The sequence below is a fragment of the Parasteatoda tepidariorum genome, chromosome 10, assembly GCF_043381705.1.
Source record: "Parasteatoda tepidariorum isolate YZ-2023 chromosome 10, CAS_Ptep_4.0, whole genome shotgun sequence".
NCBI lineage: Eukaryota > Metazoa > Arthropoda > Arachnida > Araneae > Theridiidae > Parasteatoda > Parasteatoda tepidariorum.
Genome location: NC_092213.1, coordinates 59,392,008 through 59,411,567, shown reverse-complemented (window position 1 = coordinate 59,411,567; position 19,560 = coordinate 59,392,008). Strand labels below are relative to the sequence as shown.

At 27.1% G+C, this 19,560-nt stretch overlaps 2 protein-coding genes across 2 annotated transcripts in view; one reads left to right on the top strand and one right to left on the bottom strand.

Moving 5' to 3' along the window:
- The window catches only part of LOC107443085 (vacuolar protein sorting 13D), a 57,393-nt gene extending 49,635 nt beyond the window's left edge, over window positions 1-7,758 (bottom strand). Inside the window, exons 1-3 of the mRNA XM_043046390.2 lie at window positions 7,486-7,758; window positions 3,285-3,383; window positions 1,844-1,921 (exon numbers count right to left, since the gene is read on the bottom strand). Of these exons, the coding sequence (XP_042902324.1) occupies window positions 1,844-1,921; window positions 3,285-3,381 (175 nt within the window). The 5' untranslated portion in view covers window positions 3,382-3,383; window positions 7,486-7,758. The remainder of the gene's footprint in view (window positions 1-1,843; window positions 1,922-3,284; window positions 3,384-7,485) is intronic.
- A 6-nt stretch (window positions 7,759-7,764) lies between these two features.
- Window positions 7,765-19,226, top strand: LOC107443086 (protein MIS12 homolog). The gene is made up of 7 exons (XM_016056835.3): window positions 7,765-8,039; window positions 9,501-9,568; window positions 10,390-10,488; window positions 10,581-10,724; window positions 14,079-14,199; window positions 17,991-18,069; window positions 19,119-19,226. Exons 1-7 carry the CDS (start codon window positions 7,955-7,957, stop codon window positions 19,123-19,125), a joined length of 603 nt encoding a protein of 200 aa, XP_015912321.1. The 5' UTR covers window positions 7,765-7,954; the 3' UTR covers window positions 19,126-19,226.
- The last annotated feature ends 334 nt before the right edge of the window (window positions 19,227-19,560 follow it).

Here is a 19,560-nt window from a genome sequence, read left to right as displayed (position 1 = left end):
ATGTACGCACATCAAGTCACGAAATCTTATACGCATAAATTGAAAAATCTGCATTGAATAGATATTGAAATATAATTAAAATCTTAGAAAAATTATATCTGAGATTAAAAAATTCATAAAAGATAGCAGCATCAAGAAAGCATCCCATTCCTTTAAGACTATTTAGATCCAGCAGAATTCAGAAACAAAAAAACTTATTCTTATTCATTTTACCATTTTATGCATGCAGAAAAAATTATGTATTCATGTTCGGCAATTTGTGAAATTGTAGGAATAGAAATATTTCGTCACAATTGTTTTTCATAATTAAAATGGCCTTATCAAACTATTTACAGACAACCAAAACTGATCAACTCAGTTTGGTTGAATTACATAAATAAAATAATTGAAAAGTGTTAAATCATCAATCAGTAATAAAATCTGTTTAATATCAGGGTTCCCGCTGTCCTTGAAAATGTTAAATAGTGGTAGCAAATTTAAGATATTACTAGAAGATATTTCTTATTTTAATATATCACTTTATTGTTAAGTGGCTTATAAACTGGAACTTTCATGCATAGATTCCTTGGAAATTCTCAGGAAAATCTTTAAAATATTCTTTGGAAAACAATTTTCAGTGGTTGTTACACAGAAATTAAAATATAGACATTTGTTTTATTTTCGTAACCACTTTTTAAAATTTTTAACGCCCGTGGGGAACACTGAATATGGAATGTGACCAACATGCACTGCTATATAAGGCACCCAACAAGATTTTGTACTGCTTATGAGGATATTGAGATACTCTTTCGGCAGCACTTCCAAAAGTACTGTTTTTAACTCTTGGAGGAACCTGGAATTCTCTTTTTCATGAAAAGCATGAAGGAAGGTCAGGAGCAAGCTGAGGAACCTTTCTTAGCCTATGTCATTGCGCCCTTAATACCAAGTAGCGATCCTGAGCATGTGAGATCACTCTGTGGCAGCATCATATCTCTGGAATTGACTTCATAACCTGGATACTACTTTTGGTGCCACTTGTAATCATCTAGCCACCTCAGCTCGAGGCTCTTTAACTTCAAATCTATGAACGGCTCTCAACGATAATGAAAACTCATTCTTACTACACACAGACTATCTTGCTTGTTTTAATGCAATAATCACAATACTGCAGGCAAAAATCCTAGATGTTTAAAGTTTAAACATCTGGGATTTTTGCCTGCATTAAACTGTTGATATCAGAAGTACTGAAAAACTAAAGCTAAACAACTTCTTTTCTAAACCGAAAGTTGGTATTGTTCAATTAATTCTTCAAAATGTAAAATATAAATTCTATCAATTTTTTGGATCGTAGTTTAGAATTATTATTTTTTTAAAACATGTTAGTGACCTTAATTTTGGACATCAGTATATATTATAAACTCCTCCCATTATTTTTATAATATAAACGAGTCTTTTTTCAAGTAATTTATAAATAAGAATTTTTAATTATTTCAAATAATATAAAAATCAATGCTAACTTTTCATATTCCATAATTCAATTTGTTTCAAAAAATCAATTTTTAGTTTTCGTCAAGGGAATTTAAATTAGATTTGAGTTTTTAATAAATCAATGAGATGATAATACATTAGATAAGATGAGATACATTAGATTAGATGAGATGATAATACATTTAATAATTCATTAATATTATTAAAATATTATGCTTAAGAACCTAAAGTTTAACCTTTGCTGCAAAAGTAAGAATTTATGAGACACAAAATTTTTAAATGATATTATATGACTTTAGAGACTAAAATATTTTCAAACTAAAAGACTAAACAAAACAGTTTTTTAAATTTTTTTCAAGCATGATTAAAAAAGTACCTGCATGAATTTTCACTGGTAATTCAAGACCTTTCAAAGCATCTTTTTTCAGGGGTAAATTCTCAAGTTCCACTTCCCCTTAAAAATAGTAAATAAACAAACAGAGTGAAAATACATCTAAATTTAAACCTCCTTAATAAATTTTTATAAAAAAATTAATAAATAAATACTGTTGAAAAAAATAAGGTTCTCGATTTATATAAAATTCATTTTTTTAATATGTTTTCCCTCACTTTTGTTTAAAAACACTACATGTTCTTTTCTCAGCATAAAAAACATTAGAACAGGTCAATGTCCGCCTTTACCTCTACCCAGCGTTGTCCCTCTTTATAAACTATAACAGATTATTGCTCCAACTCCATATGAAATGAAATTGTATATGAAATTTCATTTTGTTTTCTTGAAAGGTATGTTGACCAGCAATGATGTAACAATTTGTCGCTTGACTGAATAGCTGAATATTAGGCTATAGCCGACTATTTGGTGGTCGGATATTGATTCAGAAATTCTAGTTTCTACCAAAATACTTATATACTTCTAAATACCTGTATATAGTTCTTAATAAACATGCTCAGCATTAAAGACTTTCTATCTTCCTCAAAAGATCTTCTTTAAATTAAATTACATCAATATTCTTCTTAAAAACAACTTTTTTTCTCTCCAATTTTAATTTCCATATAGCACACACTTATAAGATTCCTTTTGATGTACTGCAGGCTAAATCAAAACTAAATTATTATAAAATTTATACTTAATAAACATAATTTGCAACACAATATCATCATACACATTAATCATAATAGAGGACATTCAAATTTTCTTAATGAATAGTGTGTAAATGTAATCCAATATTTTTGTTTTTTCAATTTTTATACATTAATGCCATATCATAAATCTAAATAATTTTATTTTCAATATTCTGCTGAATTACTTGGCTGAACACTTAATTATTTGGACAAATCAAATATTCAGCTTTAGGGCATATAACTGAATATTTGTTGCATTTCTACTTATATAATTTATTTTACAATCACCCTATATACAGTAGGGAACCGATTATCCGGAACGATCGGGACTATCGCTATTCCAGATAACTGATTTTTCCGGTTTTCTGAATCGCTACAAAAAGCAATTTTTTTATTGTTAAACCTAACTAAAAATAATAAAAAAATTGGAAATAATCTTAACGATGAAGTAATACACTAATGATTATTTCCAAAATGATGGTAAGGTAAACATCTTTCAAAATAGAAAGAAAAATCCTAAAATCTTATGAGGAAAAAAAAATTTTTTTTTTAAATGGCGGGAAAATTTATCGAATTTCGTTCCGGTTTTTTGGTTTTCCGGTTTTCTGATTTCCGGATAACAGGTTCTGTACTGTATTTGTATCAACTTGCAGCTGCACTTTAAATATTTAAATCTTATACAAAACAAAAAGTACCTTGCAATAAGCCAATTGATAATTGATCTGTATTTAGATTTTCCAAATACTCCCCCACGTAAGTGTTTAGGATCCATGCAGCCAGTCCTTCTAACATTTCTAAAATAAAAAATATCATTGTCAAACATTGAACTATTTACACTTTTTTCAGCCACAACATATGCATTTAAAAAATATGAACCACAAAATATAATTGAGAATTAATGTAAGTTCTTTTTTTCTTACTTCAATGGGTAGTAAAAAAGAATGAAATTTCATGCTGCATTTCTAAATTTTACTTTATTTAAAACAGAAAAAATTTGACTCTGATAATCCGGTTTTATATTCAGTTACTAATTTTAATGGTACAAGGTTTACCTACCATAATTTTAAATAAACAATTCACAAATGTTGATCCTATTTCATAATTCGACACAAAGCTTTAAACATTTGTCACATATGTACAGTGAAAATCAACCTATTTGAAATTAGAGAAAACAAGGAAAATTCGAAAATCAAACGTAAATTATTTAGCAATCACATCTAGAGAAATAAATTCCCACTCTTTCAATTTCATGAAAATACAAGCAAATAATAATTTTGGAACAAGCACAACTCTCCTTCTTTATCGCCAGTCTACACAAGTTGAAGCATCTTTGAATAAGAAATCTTTGCAGCCTTTAAAAGAGGAGCTTTAAATATAGAAAAATTTTCTCCCTTCTTCACACATTTTCTTTCATTTAGCTTTTTTTTATCTACTTTTTTATTGTGTTGCAGTATTTTTCAGAAAATAAAGTTACATAATAATCAGGATTTTTAGCAGGGTTGGCAGGTTTTTGACATGTGACAGTTTTTGACGGTTTAAACCGGCACGTCAAAAACCTCACTGTCAAAAATGTCGAAAACCTATATTCATATGTGAAATTTAATTAATACATAAAATTTATATATTTTTTATAAAGGATAGTGTTTTTAAATATGTTCTAGAAAAAATNTATGATCTAATCTCCTTCAGTAGAGTTCTTTTTTTTCCTTTTTGTAATTTCAGTTTGTTTTTATTATTTATGTTTAATAACTTTCATGGATGGCTAAGCTTTATGGTTAGTATTTTTCACAATCATCAATTCCATTAAACTTTTTTTTTTTATTCAGGTGTGCACTTTTTCCAGAAATATAATATAGAAACTTAGTTTTTATTGCTTACTGTGTTAACCCAACTTATTACATAAACTAATACATTCTGAAATATGATCTAATCTCCTTCAGTAGAGTTCTTTTTTTTCCTTTTTGTAATTTCAGTTTGTTTTTATTATTTATGTTTAATAACTTTCATGGATGGCTAAGCTTTATGGTTAGTATTTTTCACAATCATCAATTCCATTAAACTTTTTTTTTTTATTCAGGTGTGCACTTTTTCCAGAAATATAATATAGAAACTTAGTTTTTATTGCTTACTGTGTTAACCCAACTTATTACATAAACTAATACATTCTGAAATATGATCTAATCTCCTTCAGTAGAGTTCTTTTTTTTCCTTTTTGTAATTTCAGTTTGTTTTTATTATTTATGTTTAATAACTTTCATGGATGGCTAAGCTTTATGGTTAGTATTTTTCACAATCATCAATTCCATTAAACTTTTTTTTTTTATTCAGGTGTGCACTTTTTCCAGAAATATAATATAGAAACTTAGTTTTTATTGCTTACTGTGTTAACCCAACTTATTACATAAACTAATACATTCTGAAATATGATCTAATCTCCTTCAGTAGAGTTCTTTTTTTTCCTTTTTGTAATTTCAGTTTGTTTTTATTATTTATGTTTAATAACTTTCATGGATGGCTAAGCTTTATGGTTAGTATTTTTCACAATCATCAATTCCATTAAACTTTTTTTTTTTATTCAGGTGTGCACTTTTTCCAGAAATATAATATAGAAACTTAGTTTTTATTGCTTACTGTGTTAACCCAACTTATTACATAAACTAATACATTCTGAAATATGATCTAATCTCCTTCAGTAGAGTTCTTTTTTTTCCTTTTTGTAATTTCAGTTTGTTTTTATTATTTATGTTTAATAACTTTCATGGATGGCTAAGCTTTATGGTTAGTATTTTTCACAATCATCAATTCCATTAAACTTTTTTTTTTTATTCAGGTGTGCACTTTTTCCAGAAATATAATATAGAAACTTAGTTTTTATTGCTTACTGTGTTAACCCAACTTATTACATAAACTAATACATTCTGAAATATGATCTAATCTCCTTCAGTAGAGTTCTTTTTTTTCCTTTTTGTAATTTCAGTTTGTTTTTATTATTTATGTTTAATAACTTTCATGGATGGCTAAGCTTTATGGTTAGTATTTTTCACAATCATCAATTCCATTAAACTTTTTTTTTTTATTCAGGTGTGCACTTTTTCTAGAAATATAATATAGAAACTTAGTTTTTATTGCTTACTGTGTTAACCCAACTTATTACATAAACTAATACATTCTGAAATATGATGTCCATAGTTAAACCAGAGAATATTTAATAAGATAATTTTGTAAATTGCAGAATACAAATAAAAGGTCCTGTGTAAAGCCCTATTAATTTGCAAACAAGTACAGAAAGTTGTATGAACTGAAAGGGATAAATTTCATTGGAAAAGCAATTTGTTCTTTAGTAGGACATGTCTTAACTAGTAGCATATACAGGTAGGACTTGTAAGATTAAGTGTGAAGATCATTGATAATTCCCTTCTTTAAAAATTGTTTAAATATTCAGATTAAGGGGCTGTATCCCAATTGCAAAATTCAAGTAATTAGGACAATATATTGAATAGTAAATACTTCAAATTCACATTATCAGCATTGGGCTTTTATTTAACTTGATAGTTGCAGTATTGATGTAATTTATAAAAATAAAAAAAAATCTAAGCTCATATTTTTCAATATCTGCAATGGAATGAAGAAAAAATTAAAAAATATCACCTATTTTGAAAAAACATAGGATGCCAAGATTTCCAAAACAAAAATGTACAAGTTGTAAAATGTTACGGCCTGATTTATTGTGTTAAACTATGTGATGAAAACTGCTATGAACATGCATTATCAATTTTATACCAAATTGGGCAACACTTCACCTTTTATGTTATAAAAAAAATTATTAACAATTTTATAAAGAAATATTGTTAGTTTATCACCATAAGTAGATGTAAAAAAATATTAAAATTTACATCTATTTAATTTTAAACTCAATCCAGAAGACAACATGGCTACATTTAGCTAATTTAGAAAAATATCTTTGATTAAAAATTTGAACTGGATGCAAAAAATTTCTATTCCTAATTATAAGACAAAGTGAAGTCTACTTATTTAGTTTTAAACTGTTCTTTAGTTTTTATTATTATTTAATAATGTGATGAAAAAATTATTAATAATAATTAATTTAATAATAGGATGAAAAAAATTATTTTTTAGCATTTATTTACTTAAATATAATTATGATACATTTTAAAGAGTATATTAATATCTAAAACAATAACATATATTTTTTAATGAAATATAGACTAATTTTAGAACTTTACCCACTCTGGGGTAAAGAGGGTACCTCAAAAAATGTTCTCTTAAATGCCTTATTGCAAGAAAACAAAATAGATATGGGGATATTTCCGTATCATTATCTTTCGCGCTAACTAAAGTTGACAAATAGATTTTAAACTTGCTAATTTTTTTTAAAAAAACAACATGTAGGTATTTGTCTGGAGAGGCTACGAGTTATACATTTCGAGTTGGTCCCTTTCTGTGTTTTTTTTAGTTTCTCGCTGGCCACTGCCCGGAAGTTACCAAGACTTGGTGATTATTCTGCCACAGTTCAGGATACGGTAATTTCCCTCCTAACCTGACCCTATAAATCCCTGGATCTTCCCTTTCTTCATGACAATTAATTACATGTAAACGTACTCAGAGTATAAGAATAGATAGCCTAATCAATATTACCTATGAAGGTGAAATTATGAAGTTTTTTTTTATTATGATCATTATTATTAACACTTCTTAACAGGAACTTTGTTGGAACACTTAAAATAAGATACACAGCAAGAATTGTAGCTCATAAAATTTTACTACAGAAGAAACATGTTTCATACAGATCATTAATCATCCTCAGAATTGACATAATTTTAGATACTTTGAAATAAGCTTTATTTTTCATAGTTAAATAACAAGACATTAACTTACTTGAATTTTTAAAAAAAAATCTATGCCTTCCCAATAGGTATTAGAATTTTTTTAACCATAAAATTATTAGATCTTCCATGATTCCAAAACTTGTTTAAAGAAAGTCAGCTAAGTCACAACCAATTGTATTTTCTAAATGACGAATAATTTGTTTTGATGTCGAACCATTGCGTCATTTTGGACTAATTTGTTTCCGTCTGCTTAGTTTTGCTAAATTTAAGTTCTTCTGATAATAATTCAATTTAGGTAATATTTCTGTAAAACTGGAACCATAACTCTGTTAATCAAAGTCATATACTTCAACTGTCACTTTAGAATTAGAGGGAAGAAACACTTTTCGAAATTTGAATATTTTGTTCTCAGCAGCGGTTCTCAGTAAGCTCAAAAACATAATCTTAAGTTTTGATCTTCAATTATAAAATTTAGAATAAAATTGATAAGAGATATATCTTAATCTTTCACAAGTACAATGGATGCTGCTTTAAATACTGTATTAGGTTTTACCTATGAAACTCAGCTTTTTGATTTTCATCCTCGTCAGTATATTGATGGAGGTAAGAATAATTTTTTTCACATCTTTATTCTTTGAATTAAGAATCTAATAATTTAAATCCTTTGTTAAATTAGAATGTTTGTTTTATTTTGGTTTAATGGTCCTTGTAACTATTGATTTTTATCAATGTATGAAAAACTAGATTTTTGTTTTAGTTGAATAAAATCATTCATTTGAAAAAAAAGAAAAAAAACTGCATTACATACTTGTTCCATTAATGTTATTAAAGTCTCAATATACAATAATAGAGTGAAAATATTTCAGATTTATTCCTAATGAGCACCAGATATTTTTTATTCATTTATTCTGAAAAATATAGTTTTTAGTTTAGAAAATAGTTTTCGATAAATATATTAATTCAACAGTCTTTTTTTTTTCCCCTTTTGAAATTCTTATCAATATGCAATACATTTCATGGTCTCTTTTTTTAAAATTTAAATTGTTTATTTTATCAAAAGGTTCAAATTATTTTAAGTTATTTTAAAAAAGTGTCATGTTTTAAAGGAAGAAATAACTTTCGTCTAAAATTCAATATCAATTACTTTGCAAAACAGATTTGGAGTACATTAGCTTTCGAGACTAAGGTTTATTAATAAAACTTATGATTCTCTATTAGAAATAAACACACTACAGAAAAGAATAAGTTTTTAAAATTTTCCTTTCCTATTTACAAAATTTCCGATTCATATTATTAATGTATATATATAATTATTGATAACTAATTTATAAATTTAAGAATCTTGTATTAGATGTTATCTTGTAATGCCCATTAGTTTAAAATATTAAAAATAATCATTAAACTCAAAATCATTGTGATTTAAACAGAAATTTGATATTTTCAAAAAATTGATAAAACTAGCAACCTCACAAGAGCTAATTATTTTACCAATGAATATGTTAGGAGTCAATAAATGTTCTAAAAATTTAAAGTTTTTTTTTTTTTTCTTTAAGAGAGAGAGAGAGATAGTTTCTGTTGAGTAGGTTGATAGGAATATCAGACGGGATCTCTGCTTTTTTATCGTTTAGAAAATTATTGATGCTACAATCTCATAATATGACTATTTTTTTTTTTCTTTTCAATTTTGGTCTGGCTTTTAATTGATTTTTCCCATTACAAAGTCTGTTCTATATTTTAATACATAATCAGAGTTTGAATAAAAATTATATAATAAAAAGTTGTTTTTTTTTTTTTTTTTTCAAATTTATTTCAGTATATTTTTNTTTTGCTTAAAAAATAATTAATAATTTTATTTTCAAAAAAAAAATTTTTTTTTTTTACATAATCCAGTTGAAAATTTTTATTTTACTTGACATAAAAGTAAGTATCCTTTTTCTCCTTGAGAAAGTTTCCTTTTTTTCTGTAGAAGTGTCCTTTACTTCAAATGCACGCTGCCCCTTATTACAAGAAATGTGAACACTTTTTTTAATAAAATAGAATAGTAATTCACACTTTTTATTTTAGTGTACAATGTTTTTTATGAGAATGTGTTTGAAGCATTAAAACAATTCCAAGAATATCTTATTGGAGAGGTAAATATTATCTTTATTGTACTTATTGCTAAATGTCAGATAGTTTATCACAAAAAAGGACTACAATTAATTCTGAAAACCATTCGACAGTGTTTATAAGTTACAAGATTATTGGAATCCCCATCTCGGCAGCAGGGAAAATTTAAATAATCCCTTTCATTCAAAGATACCTGGGGGAAAAAAGCTATATGAATATCTGATAGCACGCCTATTTTTCCAACTCTAAATCTCATTAAGATTGAAGGAATTAATTCAATTAATTTAGGTCCTTTCTTGATACAGTCATTTATGGAAACAGAACCTCTAATATGGGCCGAAGTATCAATTTTTCTAATTTCCAATATCTAATTTTGGTTGTAGCATTAGGTTTTATTACCGCTCTGTGAGGAAGATGGTGGACATTACCGGTAAATTGTGAATTTTCTCTAATTTAACCTTTTCAATAATCCCTTCTTTCTATTCATCAAAAACTTGCTCATAATTTTTTATGCACTTTAAATATATAAACCGTTCTTTCCAGCAGGGATGCCATGTACAATTTTGTTTTTCTGAAATCAAATAGAAGCTAAGTAAAAAGGCTTACCTTGCTTCTCCTTCGGGGTTCTATAAGGATGAACGACTTTCTAAAACACAAACTGCATAAAGAGACAACCAAAAACCGAATGACTAAAAGGCTAAAAAATTGAACACTATTTTAATTGAACATTAATGGACAACAGTGAAGTAACGAAGCTGCAACTGATAAAACCCCAGGCAGCACTATGGCGTAATTCGGTAAACTTTATTTCGTTAACACTTTTATTTTGTTTTAATTATTTTAGAAAAAGGAAGTAGTTTCACCTGAAACTATAAAATTGAAGACTGAGTTTTTTTTCCAAGAACTAATAAAGAATCTGGATAAAGCAATGGATAAATATGAGGTAAATTCAATTCAAGGAATAGAGAAATTTAATTTTATAAAAATTATAATCTGTTTTAGTAAAGTTAACTTTTTTTTTAAAAAATATTCTAGGTATTTATTTGCAGAAATTTCTTGTGCATTCCTGAAAATTTAGTCTTACCTGAAGATAAAGTGCATATGACATCTTCCTGTACAGAAGAACAGGAATTGTTGTTAGATCAAGAAATTGAAGAACTAACACAGGAAATTATTAAGGTAAGTGACAGAAGATATAGTTATGATATAAAATATTAAATCAGGATATTTTGAAAATATATCTCTGTCATTTAGAATAACAGCAGAAGACTGAGTATTCATGTATTCAATAACATAAAAATTATTATTTGATTAGGTCTATTCTAGTCTAGTCCGGGCATCAGGGGAAAAAAGGGCATGTTTATTCTGAGAAAGTACGTTTTTGTGTCTGATTTTGTAACTTAAAATGTCGTCTGCTGAAAATTATTAAAGCACGTCAGAAAATAGTATGAGATAGAAGCAAACCAATCACAGTATTTTTTTTATTTATTTATTTTTTTATATATAATATATATATATATAAAGCATTGCAAACTGAGGTGTGAAAAAGAATCAGTTTTTGGTGAGGTGGTGATTACCAAAAGCAAAGCAGGTACGTGATGCAGACCTTTCCTCATTATGGCTTGAGTTGGTGATTATGAGGGTAAATATAAACCTTATGAGTTACACATTTTGTTGGTAATAATTCAACATGTAGAACAAAGTTCCTGCATTTGTTTTTAATACTTAGGTAGAAAGTTCATTTAAAAGGCCAGATGGTAAAAATATTTATCTTTATGTTCATTAAACAGGACTTAAATTATCTAAATATTTCCACGCACATTTCTAAACTAAAATTTTTAAAAAGTTTACAACTCCAGGATAAATTGAATATTTTATACATACCCTTTTGGTAACCTTAACATAGACTTAAGAAATAATTAATAAATGTATATTTTGAGCCCTGTTTAGGAACATTAACAGCAATCGTATGACAAATACAATTTAAATATCTTTTCAATATTTTTGTTCCCTTGATCAGTAAATATAACAAGATTTCAACAACCTTTCCCATTCAACTATAGATCAAGAGATATATGTGTGATCTCATGACCTTCCTTTATAGTAAAACTAACTGGGCACAGTCTATTGTGCTAATCAGCGGAGGAGGACAAGGAACCTGACAGTGTTAAATTGTCATTTGTTCGTCCAGTGGATGTTGTTTGGTGCTTATGACTACACCCATTACTAGTCAGGCTCAGGATAATGCTATGGTCATCAGTTTCACATTGGTTTCTTTTATGGCCTATTATATCAACTTCATCTGTTTAAAAAAAAAAGTTTATTTAAATTATACAATAAACTAATAACCTATTTTGTGTATTTGAGATCATCTCCCTTGAGCCATTAAGATTGCATTCTAGAACACGAAGATATGATCTTGAAATCAAAAGTTATTCAAAGTAGTCCTCTTTTTTTTTTTGGAGCACTGTACATGAATATTTTCATTAAATCATAACTATAACATATTTCCTTATAAGCAAACTATTTTAAACTATTATAATTTACAAAAAATAAAAATATTTGTTTAAAGGAGTCAATCAATTTAAGGGTTTAATTCAGTTTCTATTGGTATTTAGCACAGTTATTAGAATAAATTTCCTAATTACATGTTATTTTATTATGTTTATAATAGTTTTAATACATCTTGATTCTAGTCCATACAGCTTAGCATTGATTGAAGAGTAGTTTCAAATTTCAGCCTTATTCATACAAAACTAAAAAAATTAACTTGGAGTACAGAAAGCTTCAAAACTTTTTTTTAGTAAATCACATGCTTTGGGGAAAGGAGATGTTAAAATGGGAGTAAATGAAAATTGATTCTACATATAATGAATAAGATGAGTATTAAGTTTTTTTTTTTTTTGTGTTTTATTAGATGATTGTTTTTGTATTTTTCTTTTCAATAATTAAACAAATTGCCCGATTGGATAAGTTGCATTTCTGCACCAAAATTCAGTTTTTTGACAGTAAATTATCGAAACAAATAGGGTTGGATGTCAAAATAATTTGAGAAAAAAATTAATTGATACCTTGTAATGTTGTATTTATATTTATTTATAAATACTTTTTATTTATAATAGTTTTCTTTACACCAAAATTTTAGGTTTTTGACAATTATCAAAACCTGCTAAATCTGGGTCTAAAACTTTTTGCTACTTTTTTGGCAGTAACATGATTTTACAGTCTTAAAAATTTTGTTCTTTGTTGGCAAAAAACTGATCCATGTTTGATTGGCAATCTTTGGTTTGAGCCAGTTTATTTATTTTTTACTCCATGATTTCTTACATTTAACATTGTTGTAGACATCCCATTTCTCTTTCTTGTCCCCGGAGATGATACACTTAAAAAATGAATAATTTTTCTTAACATTCAGAATGTATCGAGAATACCACAGAGCACAACTGCATAAATTTTCTGTTCTTAAAGACATGGGTAACCCCATCTATTGAGCTTTGGTATTAAAGCTAAACAGTTCCAATTACCATAAAACAGTTGAATTTGATAAATATAATCTCTCAGTGGTCTCACAAGTTGTTATTCACCAGTTAGTAGCTTTAGTGTGCCTTCATCAGCTTCAACTGGCATTTCTGAACGTGGTGCATTTTCAACATCAAAACTAGTTTTGCCAGTGGCCATTTTGCAACACAGTTTTGCCAGTGGCAAACTGTCAATACATCTTCATGCACACCTAATAGTTTTTTCATTTTTTTTAAATTTTATTACTTGGATAGCAATTTTACCCTCTCCATAGTAAAAAACTAAAATTTGTTTAAAATGCTGCTTTTCGCTTATTATATTTGATAAAGCACTAACAACAAACTACTGCATAGAATCAATCAATTATTTTACACCCAAGCCTTACTATATCAGTTGTCATATAATGATTAATGTGGCATAAATGTGAAATTTGCTGAAAAAAAGTACAATTAAGTCCTCTGTTAGAAAAAAAAAACTAAATTACTTTCCAAACAATCCAATGATACAATGGAATTCTGGGAATCTTATCTATTGAAACCTTCCCTGACTCATATTTCCTTTAATTCATCTATGTAAATTATAGTTATCAAGTTTTCAACTGTGGAAAAAGTGCTTTATAAAAAAATTTCTCTGAAATAGTAAAAAACTTTTTTCTTATCTACTATTACCATAATTTATTACATGATTCTCTAAATAAAGATTAATCCATATCGGAATAGCTTGTTTAAAGAGTAAGAAAATCATAATAATTACCAATTATTGTAATACTCCAAAATCTTTTTTGGGCAAGGTTATAAAATGTAGAAAGTTTTGAAACAGTTGAAAATGCTAAAAAGTTTGGATAAGATTCAGTGATTGCAAGCTTTAAAATATTTTTATTCTTGAATTTATTTCCAAAACTGAATCTGAATAAATTTATTAAATTTAAAATAGTTTTGTGCTTTAAGTTAACTCATGTTTGTTAATTTAACTTTTGTTTTAACTCATAAAATCATGTTTGCTTTCTGTATTTAGGAAAAAGTTCGAAAATCAGTTTTGAAACAAAAAAAAGCAGAACAGAAATTGGTGAGAGCAGAATTGGTTTATTTCAAAGAAAAACTTGAAGAGATATCTAATGTTATAAAACAATGTTCTTGTAAGTTATTTATTTTTAAGAAGTCTTTTTAGATGCCAGTGTTTTCACTACATCACGAGAATCTCGCACATTTTTTTTTCTTTTCTCGTATTAAAAAATAATTAACACGAGAAGTTCATGCACTCTATTAGTCAATTTCGAAATGGCGAATTTCATGAATTTTTGGGGGGGAAATCGTCTTCTGTTATTTTAAATAAAATCCGTTTCACTTTTCTTCCTTGATCTTTCATTATTTTCAACATTGGTCCTTGTTATCTAGCTTTCCTATTTAAAGGTAATTAGGTAAAGTTTCTTCATGTAAGACGTTTAAATTTTTTGTGTATGAATGTAAGATGGACAAATTCCTTGTTAAGGCAACATCTTCTACTCCGTAACGAACAAATGAAAATTTAACAAATGCTGATAAAAACGGTCAAAACAAATACGGATATTTTTTAGATAAATAAAAAATTAGTTGAGAAAAAAATGAGTCCTTTATAATAAGTTATTTAAAATCAGCTCTATTTTTAGCTGTTAATGAATAACCAAACTCCCTCATCGACAATTTACAGCAATTTGTAAAAGTTGAAGGCTGTGAAAACTATGCTGGAAGACCTAGCAATGAACCTAGATTTAGAAGTATGAACATGAAAATAACTTCAACGAACTTCATTATTCTATAGCAGAAATAATTGAAAAGCCTATGCTGGCAGATGTAGAGGATAGGAAAGTGTGTGCACAATGCTACAAATGTACTTAGTGATTCCGAATAGGACCGTTGCCGATAGCCCATTGTGCAGCTCTAGTGCGACGTAAATGAACAATTCAAATCATTCCGAATAGCTCAGGTCATTTGGCAAGGTCATTTAGCACCCAAAACCGAATTAAGACAAAATATTGTAACAGTTTGTCTGATAAGCGAGCCTGCCTAAATGCCTAATGAGAATAGCTGGTGAAAAAGTAGATCTAGAACCTTTTCCATATGATGATGCAGCAAAAATATTCAATGCTTTAAAAATTAGAAGATGTTAAATGTTAAAAATTAGAAATATGTATTCTAATGAAAGAAATATTTTTTCCAAGTCTATTCATGTTTTTTTAATTTTTAGACATCTCACTTAACTTTTTGAAATCTCACCCTGTTTTTGAGAAAGGGTGGGAAATTCTCTCCCATTTTTTTTCTGTAATGAAAACACTGGATACTTTCGGCATTTGTTTTTTATTGTATGTTTTTAACATACTATAAGAAACATTTATATTTTTTGTATCTATGCAATGGTTGTACTACAATCTGCAGTGATGTTAGAATGTAAACAAACAACATCTAACTGAAGTTCAAAAAAATAAAAGAAATATTGTCTTCTTTTTTTAATAGCAAGAGGTAAATATCAATTTTAGTTCAGATCCCTTAGTTAACATTTGATTCACTTTTAAGAGACTATTTTTTAAATGCAGCTTTTAAAATTTTGATAAACAATGAATAAAGAATAAGTTTTTTTCCCCAGTGATTATTATGGTATCATATAGTATTTACAGTAAAACCTTGCCAATCCCATCCATTTGCTAGGATCAGATTTCATTCATATTCTCAACAATTATAAATGAAAGAATTTTTGAAAAGGTATTTATATAATGACTGTTGAAAATCAACCACTCAATGATTAATGAAATACAATAGGAAGACAAAAATATGAATTGTAATTAAGATGAGGACCATGCAAAACCTGATTCATATTAAATTCACATATTGTCCTTGTTTAAAAGAGGAACGTAACAGTCTAAGTAGAAAATAATCACAGATTTGTACTGAGATATTAAAAATGTTATATTTAATTGATAATTTCATAATCCATGTGAATCATAATAAAGCATCATAAAAAACTGACTGTATTTGTTTATCCCACGAATAAGATTGGCTATATAATGCCTGGAAACAATCAGCTGTAGAATTTGCTGCTATTACATGTTTAAAAACGATTTAGCATTGAAAATAAAAACATTCAAATTTATATATCTCTTTGTCATGTTTAAAAAAATTATATTTGAAATTCTACAGCATCACATTTAGAAGACAGAAGTTTGTCTCTGATATTGCTTTAATATTGAATTTAAAGTTAGTAAATTATATTAATTTCACCATAAAGCAGGGTCCTTACATACCTGCCAACTTTTACGCATTGGGCGTAGAATTTTATTTTTATATTTAAAGTTATAGTAAATATATACTATTTTTTTCTTTTACAATCTAAATTTTTAAATGATTCTCATCACCACTATTCTTAAAAAAATTAAGCATATACATACCTGCCGACTTTTAATCCTTTCAAAGATGATTTTCACCAGTGGTAGTTAAATGGATTTTAAATTACAATTTTAGACAGAAGCATTCGCTGTGTTTAAATCAAGCTTTTGCGTACTTCTATACTAGTTTTACGTATTAATCTATATGCTTAATTTTTTTGAAAATAGTGGTGGATCAAAAAGATTGTAAATGAAGTTTCTAAATGCAAGAAATATATAGAAAGCATACATTTTACTACCACTATAAATATAGAAATAAAATTTTACGCCAAATGCATAAAAGTTGGCACATATGGTTCTTAGTTGTGCTTGTTTATCCTGACAATGTCGATTTTTGTGCTTTCAGAACATTTTATTTTCTACAAATGCAAATGCGGATTTAAAAAAAAAATAGATTTGAAGAATAAGAAGATTTAGATGTTTGCTCGGACATATTTTTTATTCTAATTAATGATACTAGTAAAAATTGAATGATTCAAAAGCACAAATTTGTGACTGTCCATTAATTATTTACATGTCGGGCATATCACAGCATGCATTGTTTATTCCACTCTTTGGGAGTTCTGCCATTTTATGAAGAAGAAACTCAATTCTGTTAACAATTTTTCATAATAAAATTTTTATGCAGCAGTCATACGCTTATTTATTATTTTCAGCAAATGTGCTAGGTAACTAATTTTTTAGATTTGAATTTTTTAGTTTTACAATTGTTAATTCATCTTATTTTAAAAATGATCAATTCCAATCAGCAATACAGTTATATCATAGTTTTTAATAGATGGTTTAAAGGTTCATCTACTAAACTACTTTAGTAGTACTGTGAAGAGATTGGCTTATTCAATGTGTTTTCATTTGGATATTATTGAAACCTTATTCTAATATTATTTTATTAAGAAGGTCTTGAAATTGATTAAAATTTTGAATAAATATTGGTGTAAGGAATTAAAAATATCCTGATTTAATTTAATTTATTTATTATTTTTTTAAAGCATGTTCTCTTATTTCCTTGGTCCATAATGAGGCCTGCATAAAGAGAAAAAATGACTATGATATTTCCTATTTGCCATTCTAATACTTGTAGAAAGTAACAATTATAGGTCACATTTTCGATTAATTTTTTTATGATCTACGTTTTTATAACATAAAAGTAGAGCTTTTTTTTTTTTTTTTTTTTATATATATATTTAGTTGTATTTTAATTTTATTACCTTCCTCTTTTCTAATGCAAACGTATGTATAAAATCTATTAAGTTTGGTAAAAGCTATAATTATCCTATGCAGAAATTTTTTAAATTCTAATTAAATAATTTCTTCTATTTCGTAAAGATTAGTCTTACCTGCTATTTTACAAACGTCCCGATAAATAAATGTTAATATTTTTTCATATTTGTTGATCTTTTCATTTTAAAAAATAGTTATTGATTTATATAGATATGCTTTCTACAGAATGAAATGTCTGTTATGTTTTTAACTATTAGCATTGTTGTGTAATGTGTTTTGTATGTTTATAGTTACAAAAGAAACTCTTGATATGATTATGGGCGAATGTGCTGAACTCTGCAATTTCATAAAAGAACGTGGAATTGAAAAGTAGGTTTTACCTATATTTTATAAAATAACTTAATTCAAAGTATTTAAAAATGGTCTAAATTGCAATTATTTTTTCAATTTATTGTGCTCTATTTTTAACATTTTTTTTTCTTCTATTTTTAACATTTTTTTCTTCATTTTTTTTCTTTGATTTTCAATCAAATATGCTGTGCAATTCCTTTTTTATCAATTTTTTAAAAAATTTATACGAATTTAAGAGTATTTTCCTCGAACATAGTGAATTTTCTAAATGTAGAAATTTTCTGTGCATTCTAATCAACAATGAATCTTTTCCCACAACAACTTTTCCATCAACAATGAATCTTTTCCAATTTACTTTCAAGTATTCCTTTACATATTTAGGGATAAAGATTTTTTTCCTACGACAGTGGGATAAAACATAATTAAATAGATGCATATAATTGAGCTGATTGTCTGCAGTGAGATGAAGGGAAAATTCCAGAATTTAAAGTAGATTCAATTACAGAAACCTTATTTATAAACAATAAGTTAGGTAAAGCAATTACACGATAGCTTTTTCTAGGCCGAAGAGTTTAATTCTTCACAATTTCATGACCAATAATATGATGGTTGCAATGTGGCCAGCAATTGCGCACTGACCACCTCTACTTTTCCTACACCAGATATATATTATTCTGAAGCTAGGTGAGCTTCAAATAGCTGCATTTTGAAGTAACCCTTATACTTCACAGTGTAGGACCGTGTCTTTATCATTGTGCTATCCCAGCTTTTATAAATATTGGGGAGATATTTTAGATATTTAGGACTCCTGCAATTATGTCAAATTTCCAACTTCAAAAATAGTTGCTAAAAACCACGATTTCGTTGTCTCTCTTGTAACAGTGCGTTCATTTATTCAAAGAGGGGGTTTAGTCTATTTATCTAAGCCACTTTTTTTATTTGTATCAATCTCCTATTTTACACTTTTCTTTTTATGATAATTGTTTTCATTTGATCTTTCAATTGATAATTGTTTTCATTTGATCTTTCAATTAATAATTATTTCATTTTATGTTCTTTTATTATAGATCATGAGCACATTTGGAAAAAGAAATTATCTTGTGTATATAAAGCCCTGTATAATATATTATGTGTAGCCTTTTTTTAAAAAAAAAAATCTGATTTGTACTGTAAAATTCATGTTGTATAGTTCTTGTTAAAGCAAATATATACTTAGAAAAAAAAATTCTTGTTTTATTTCTGGCTCAACAAAAAGCTAACTCTCTGATGTATAGTGAATCAAAATAGAATAAAATTAGAAACAAGTAAATATTTATGTATAACAAAACAAAAGGAAATACTTAAAAGTGAATACAAAACTTGACGATAAGTTTGGCGAATATTTATTCAACCAATCTCTTGCCTTTATATACTTGGTTTTATACCGCACCAACACTCAAAATTGTACCACACAGTTAATTAAATGTTTGGAAAATATACCACACAAACAATTAAATGTTGTTTAATGGT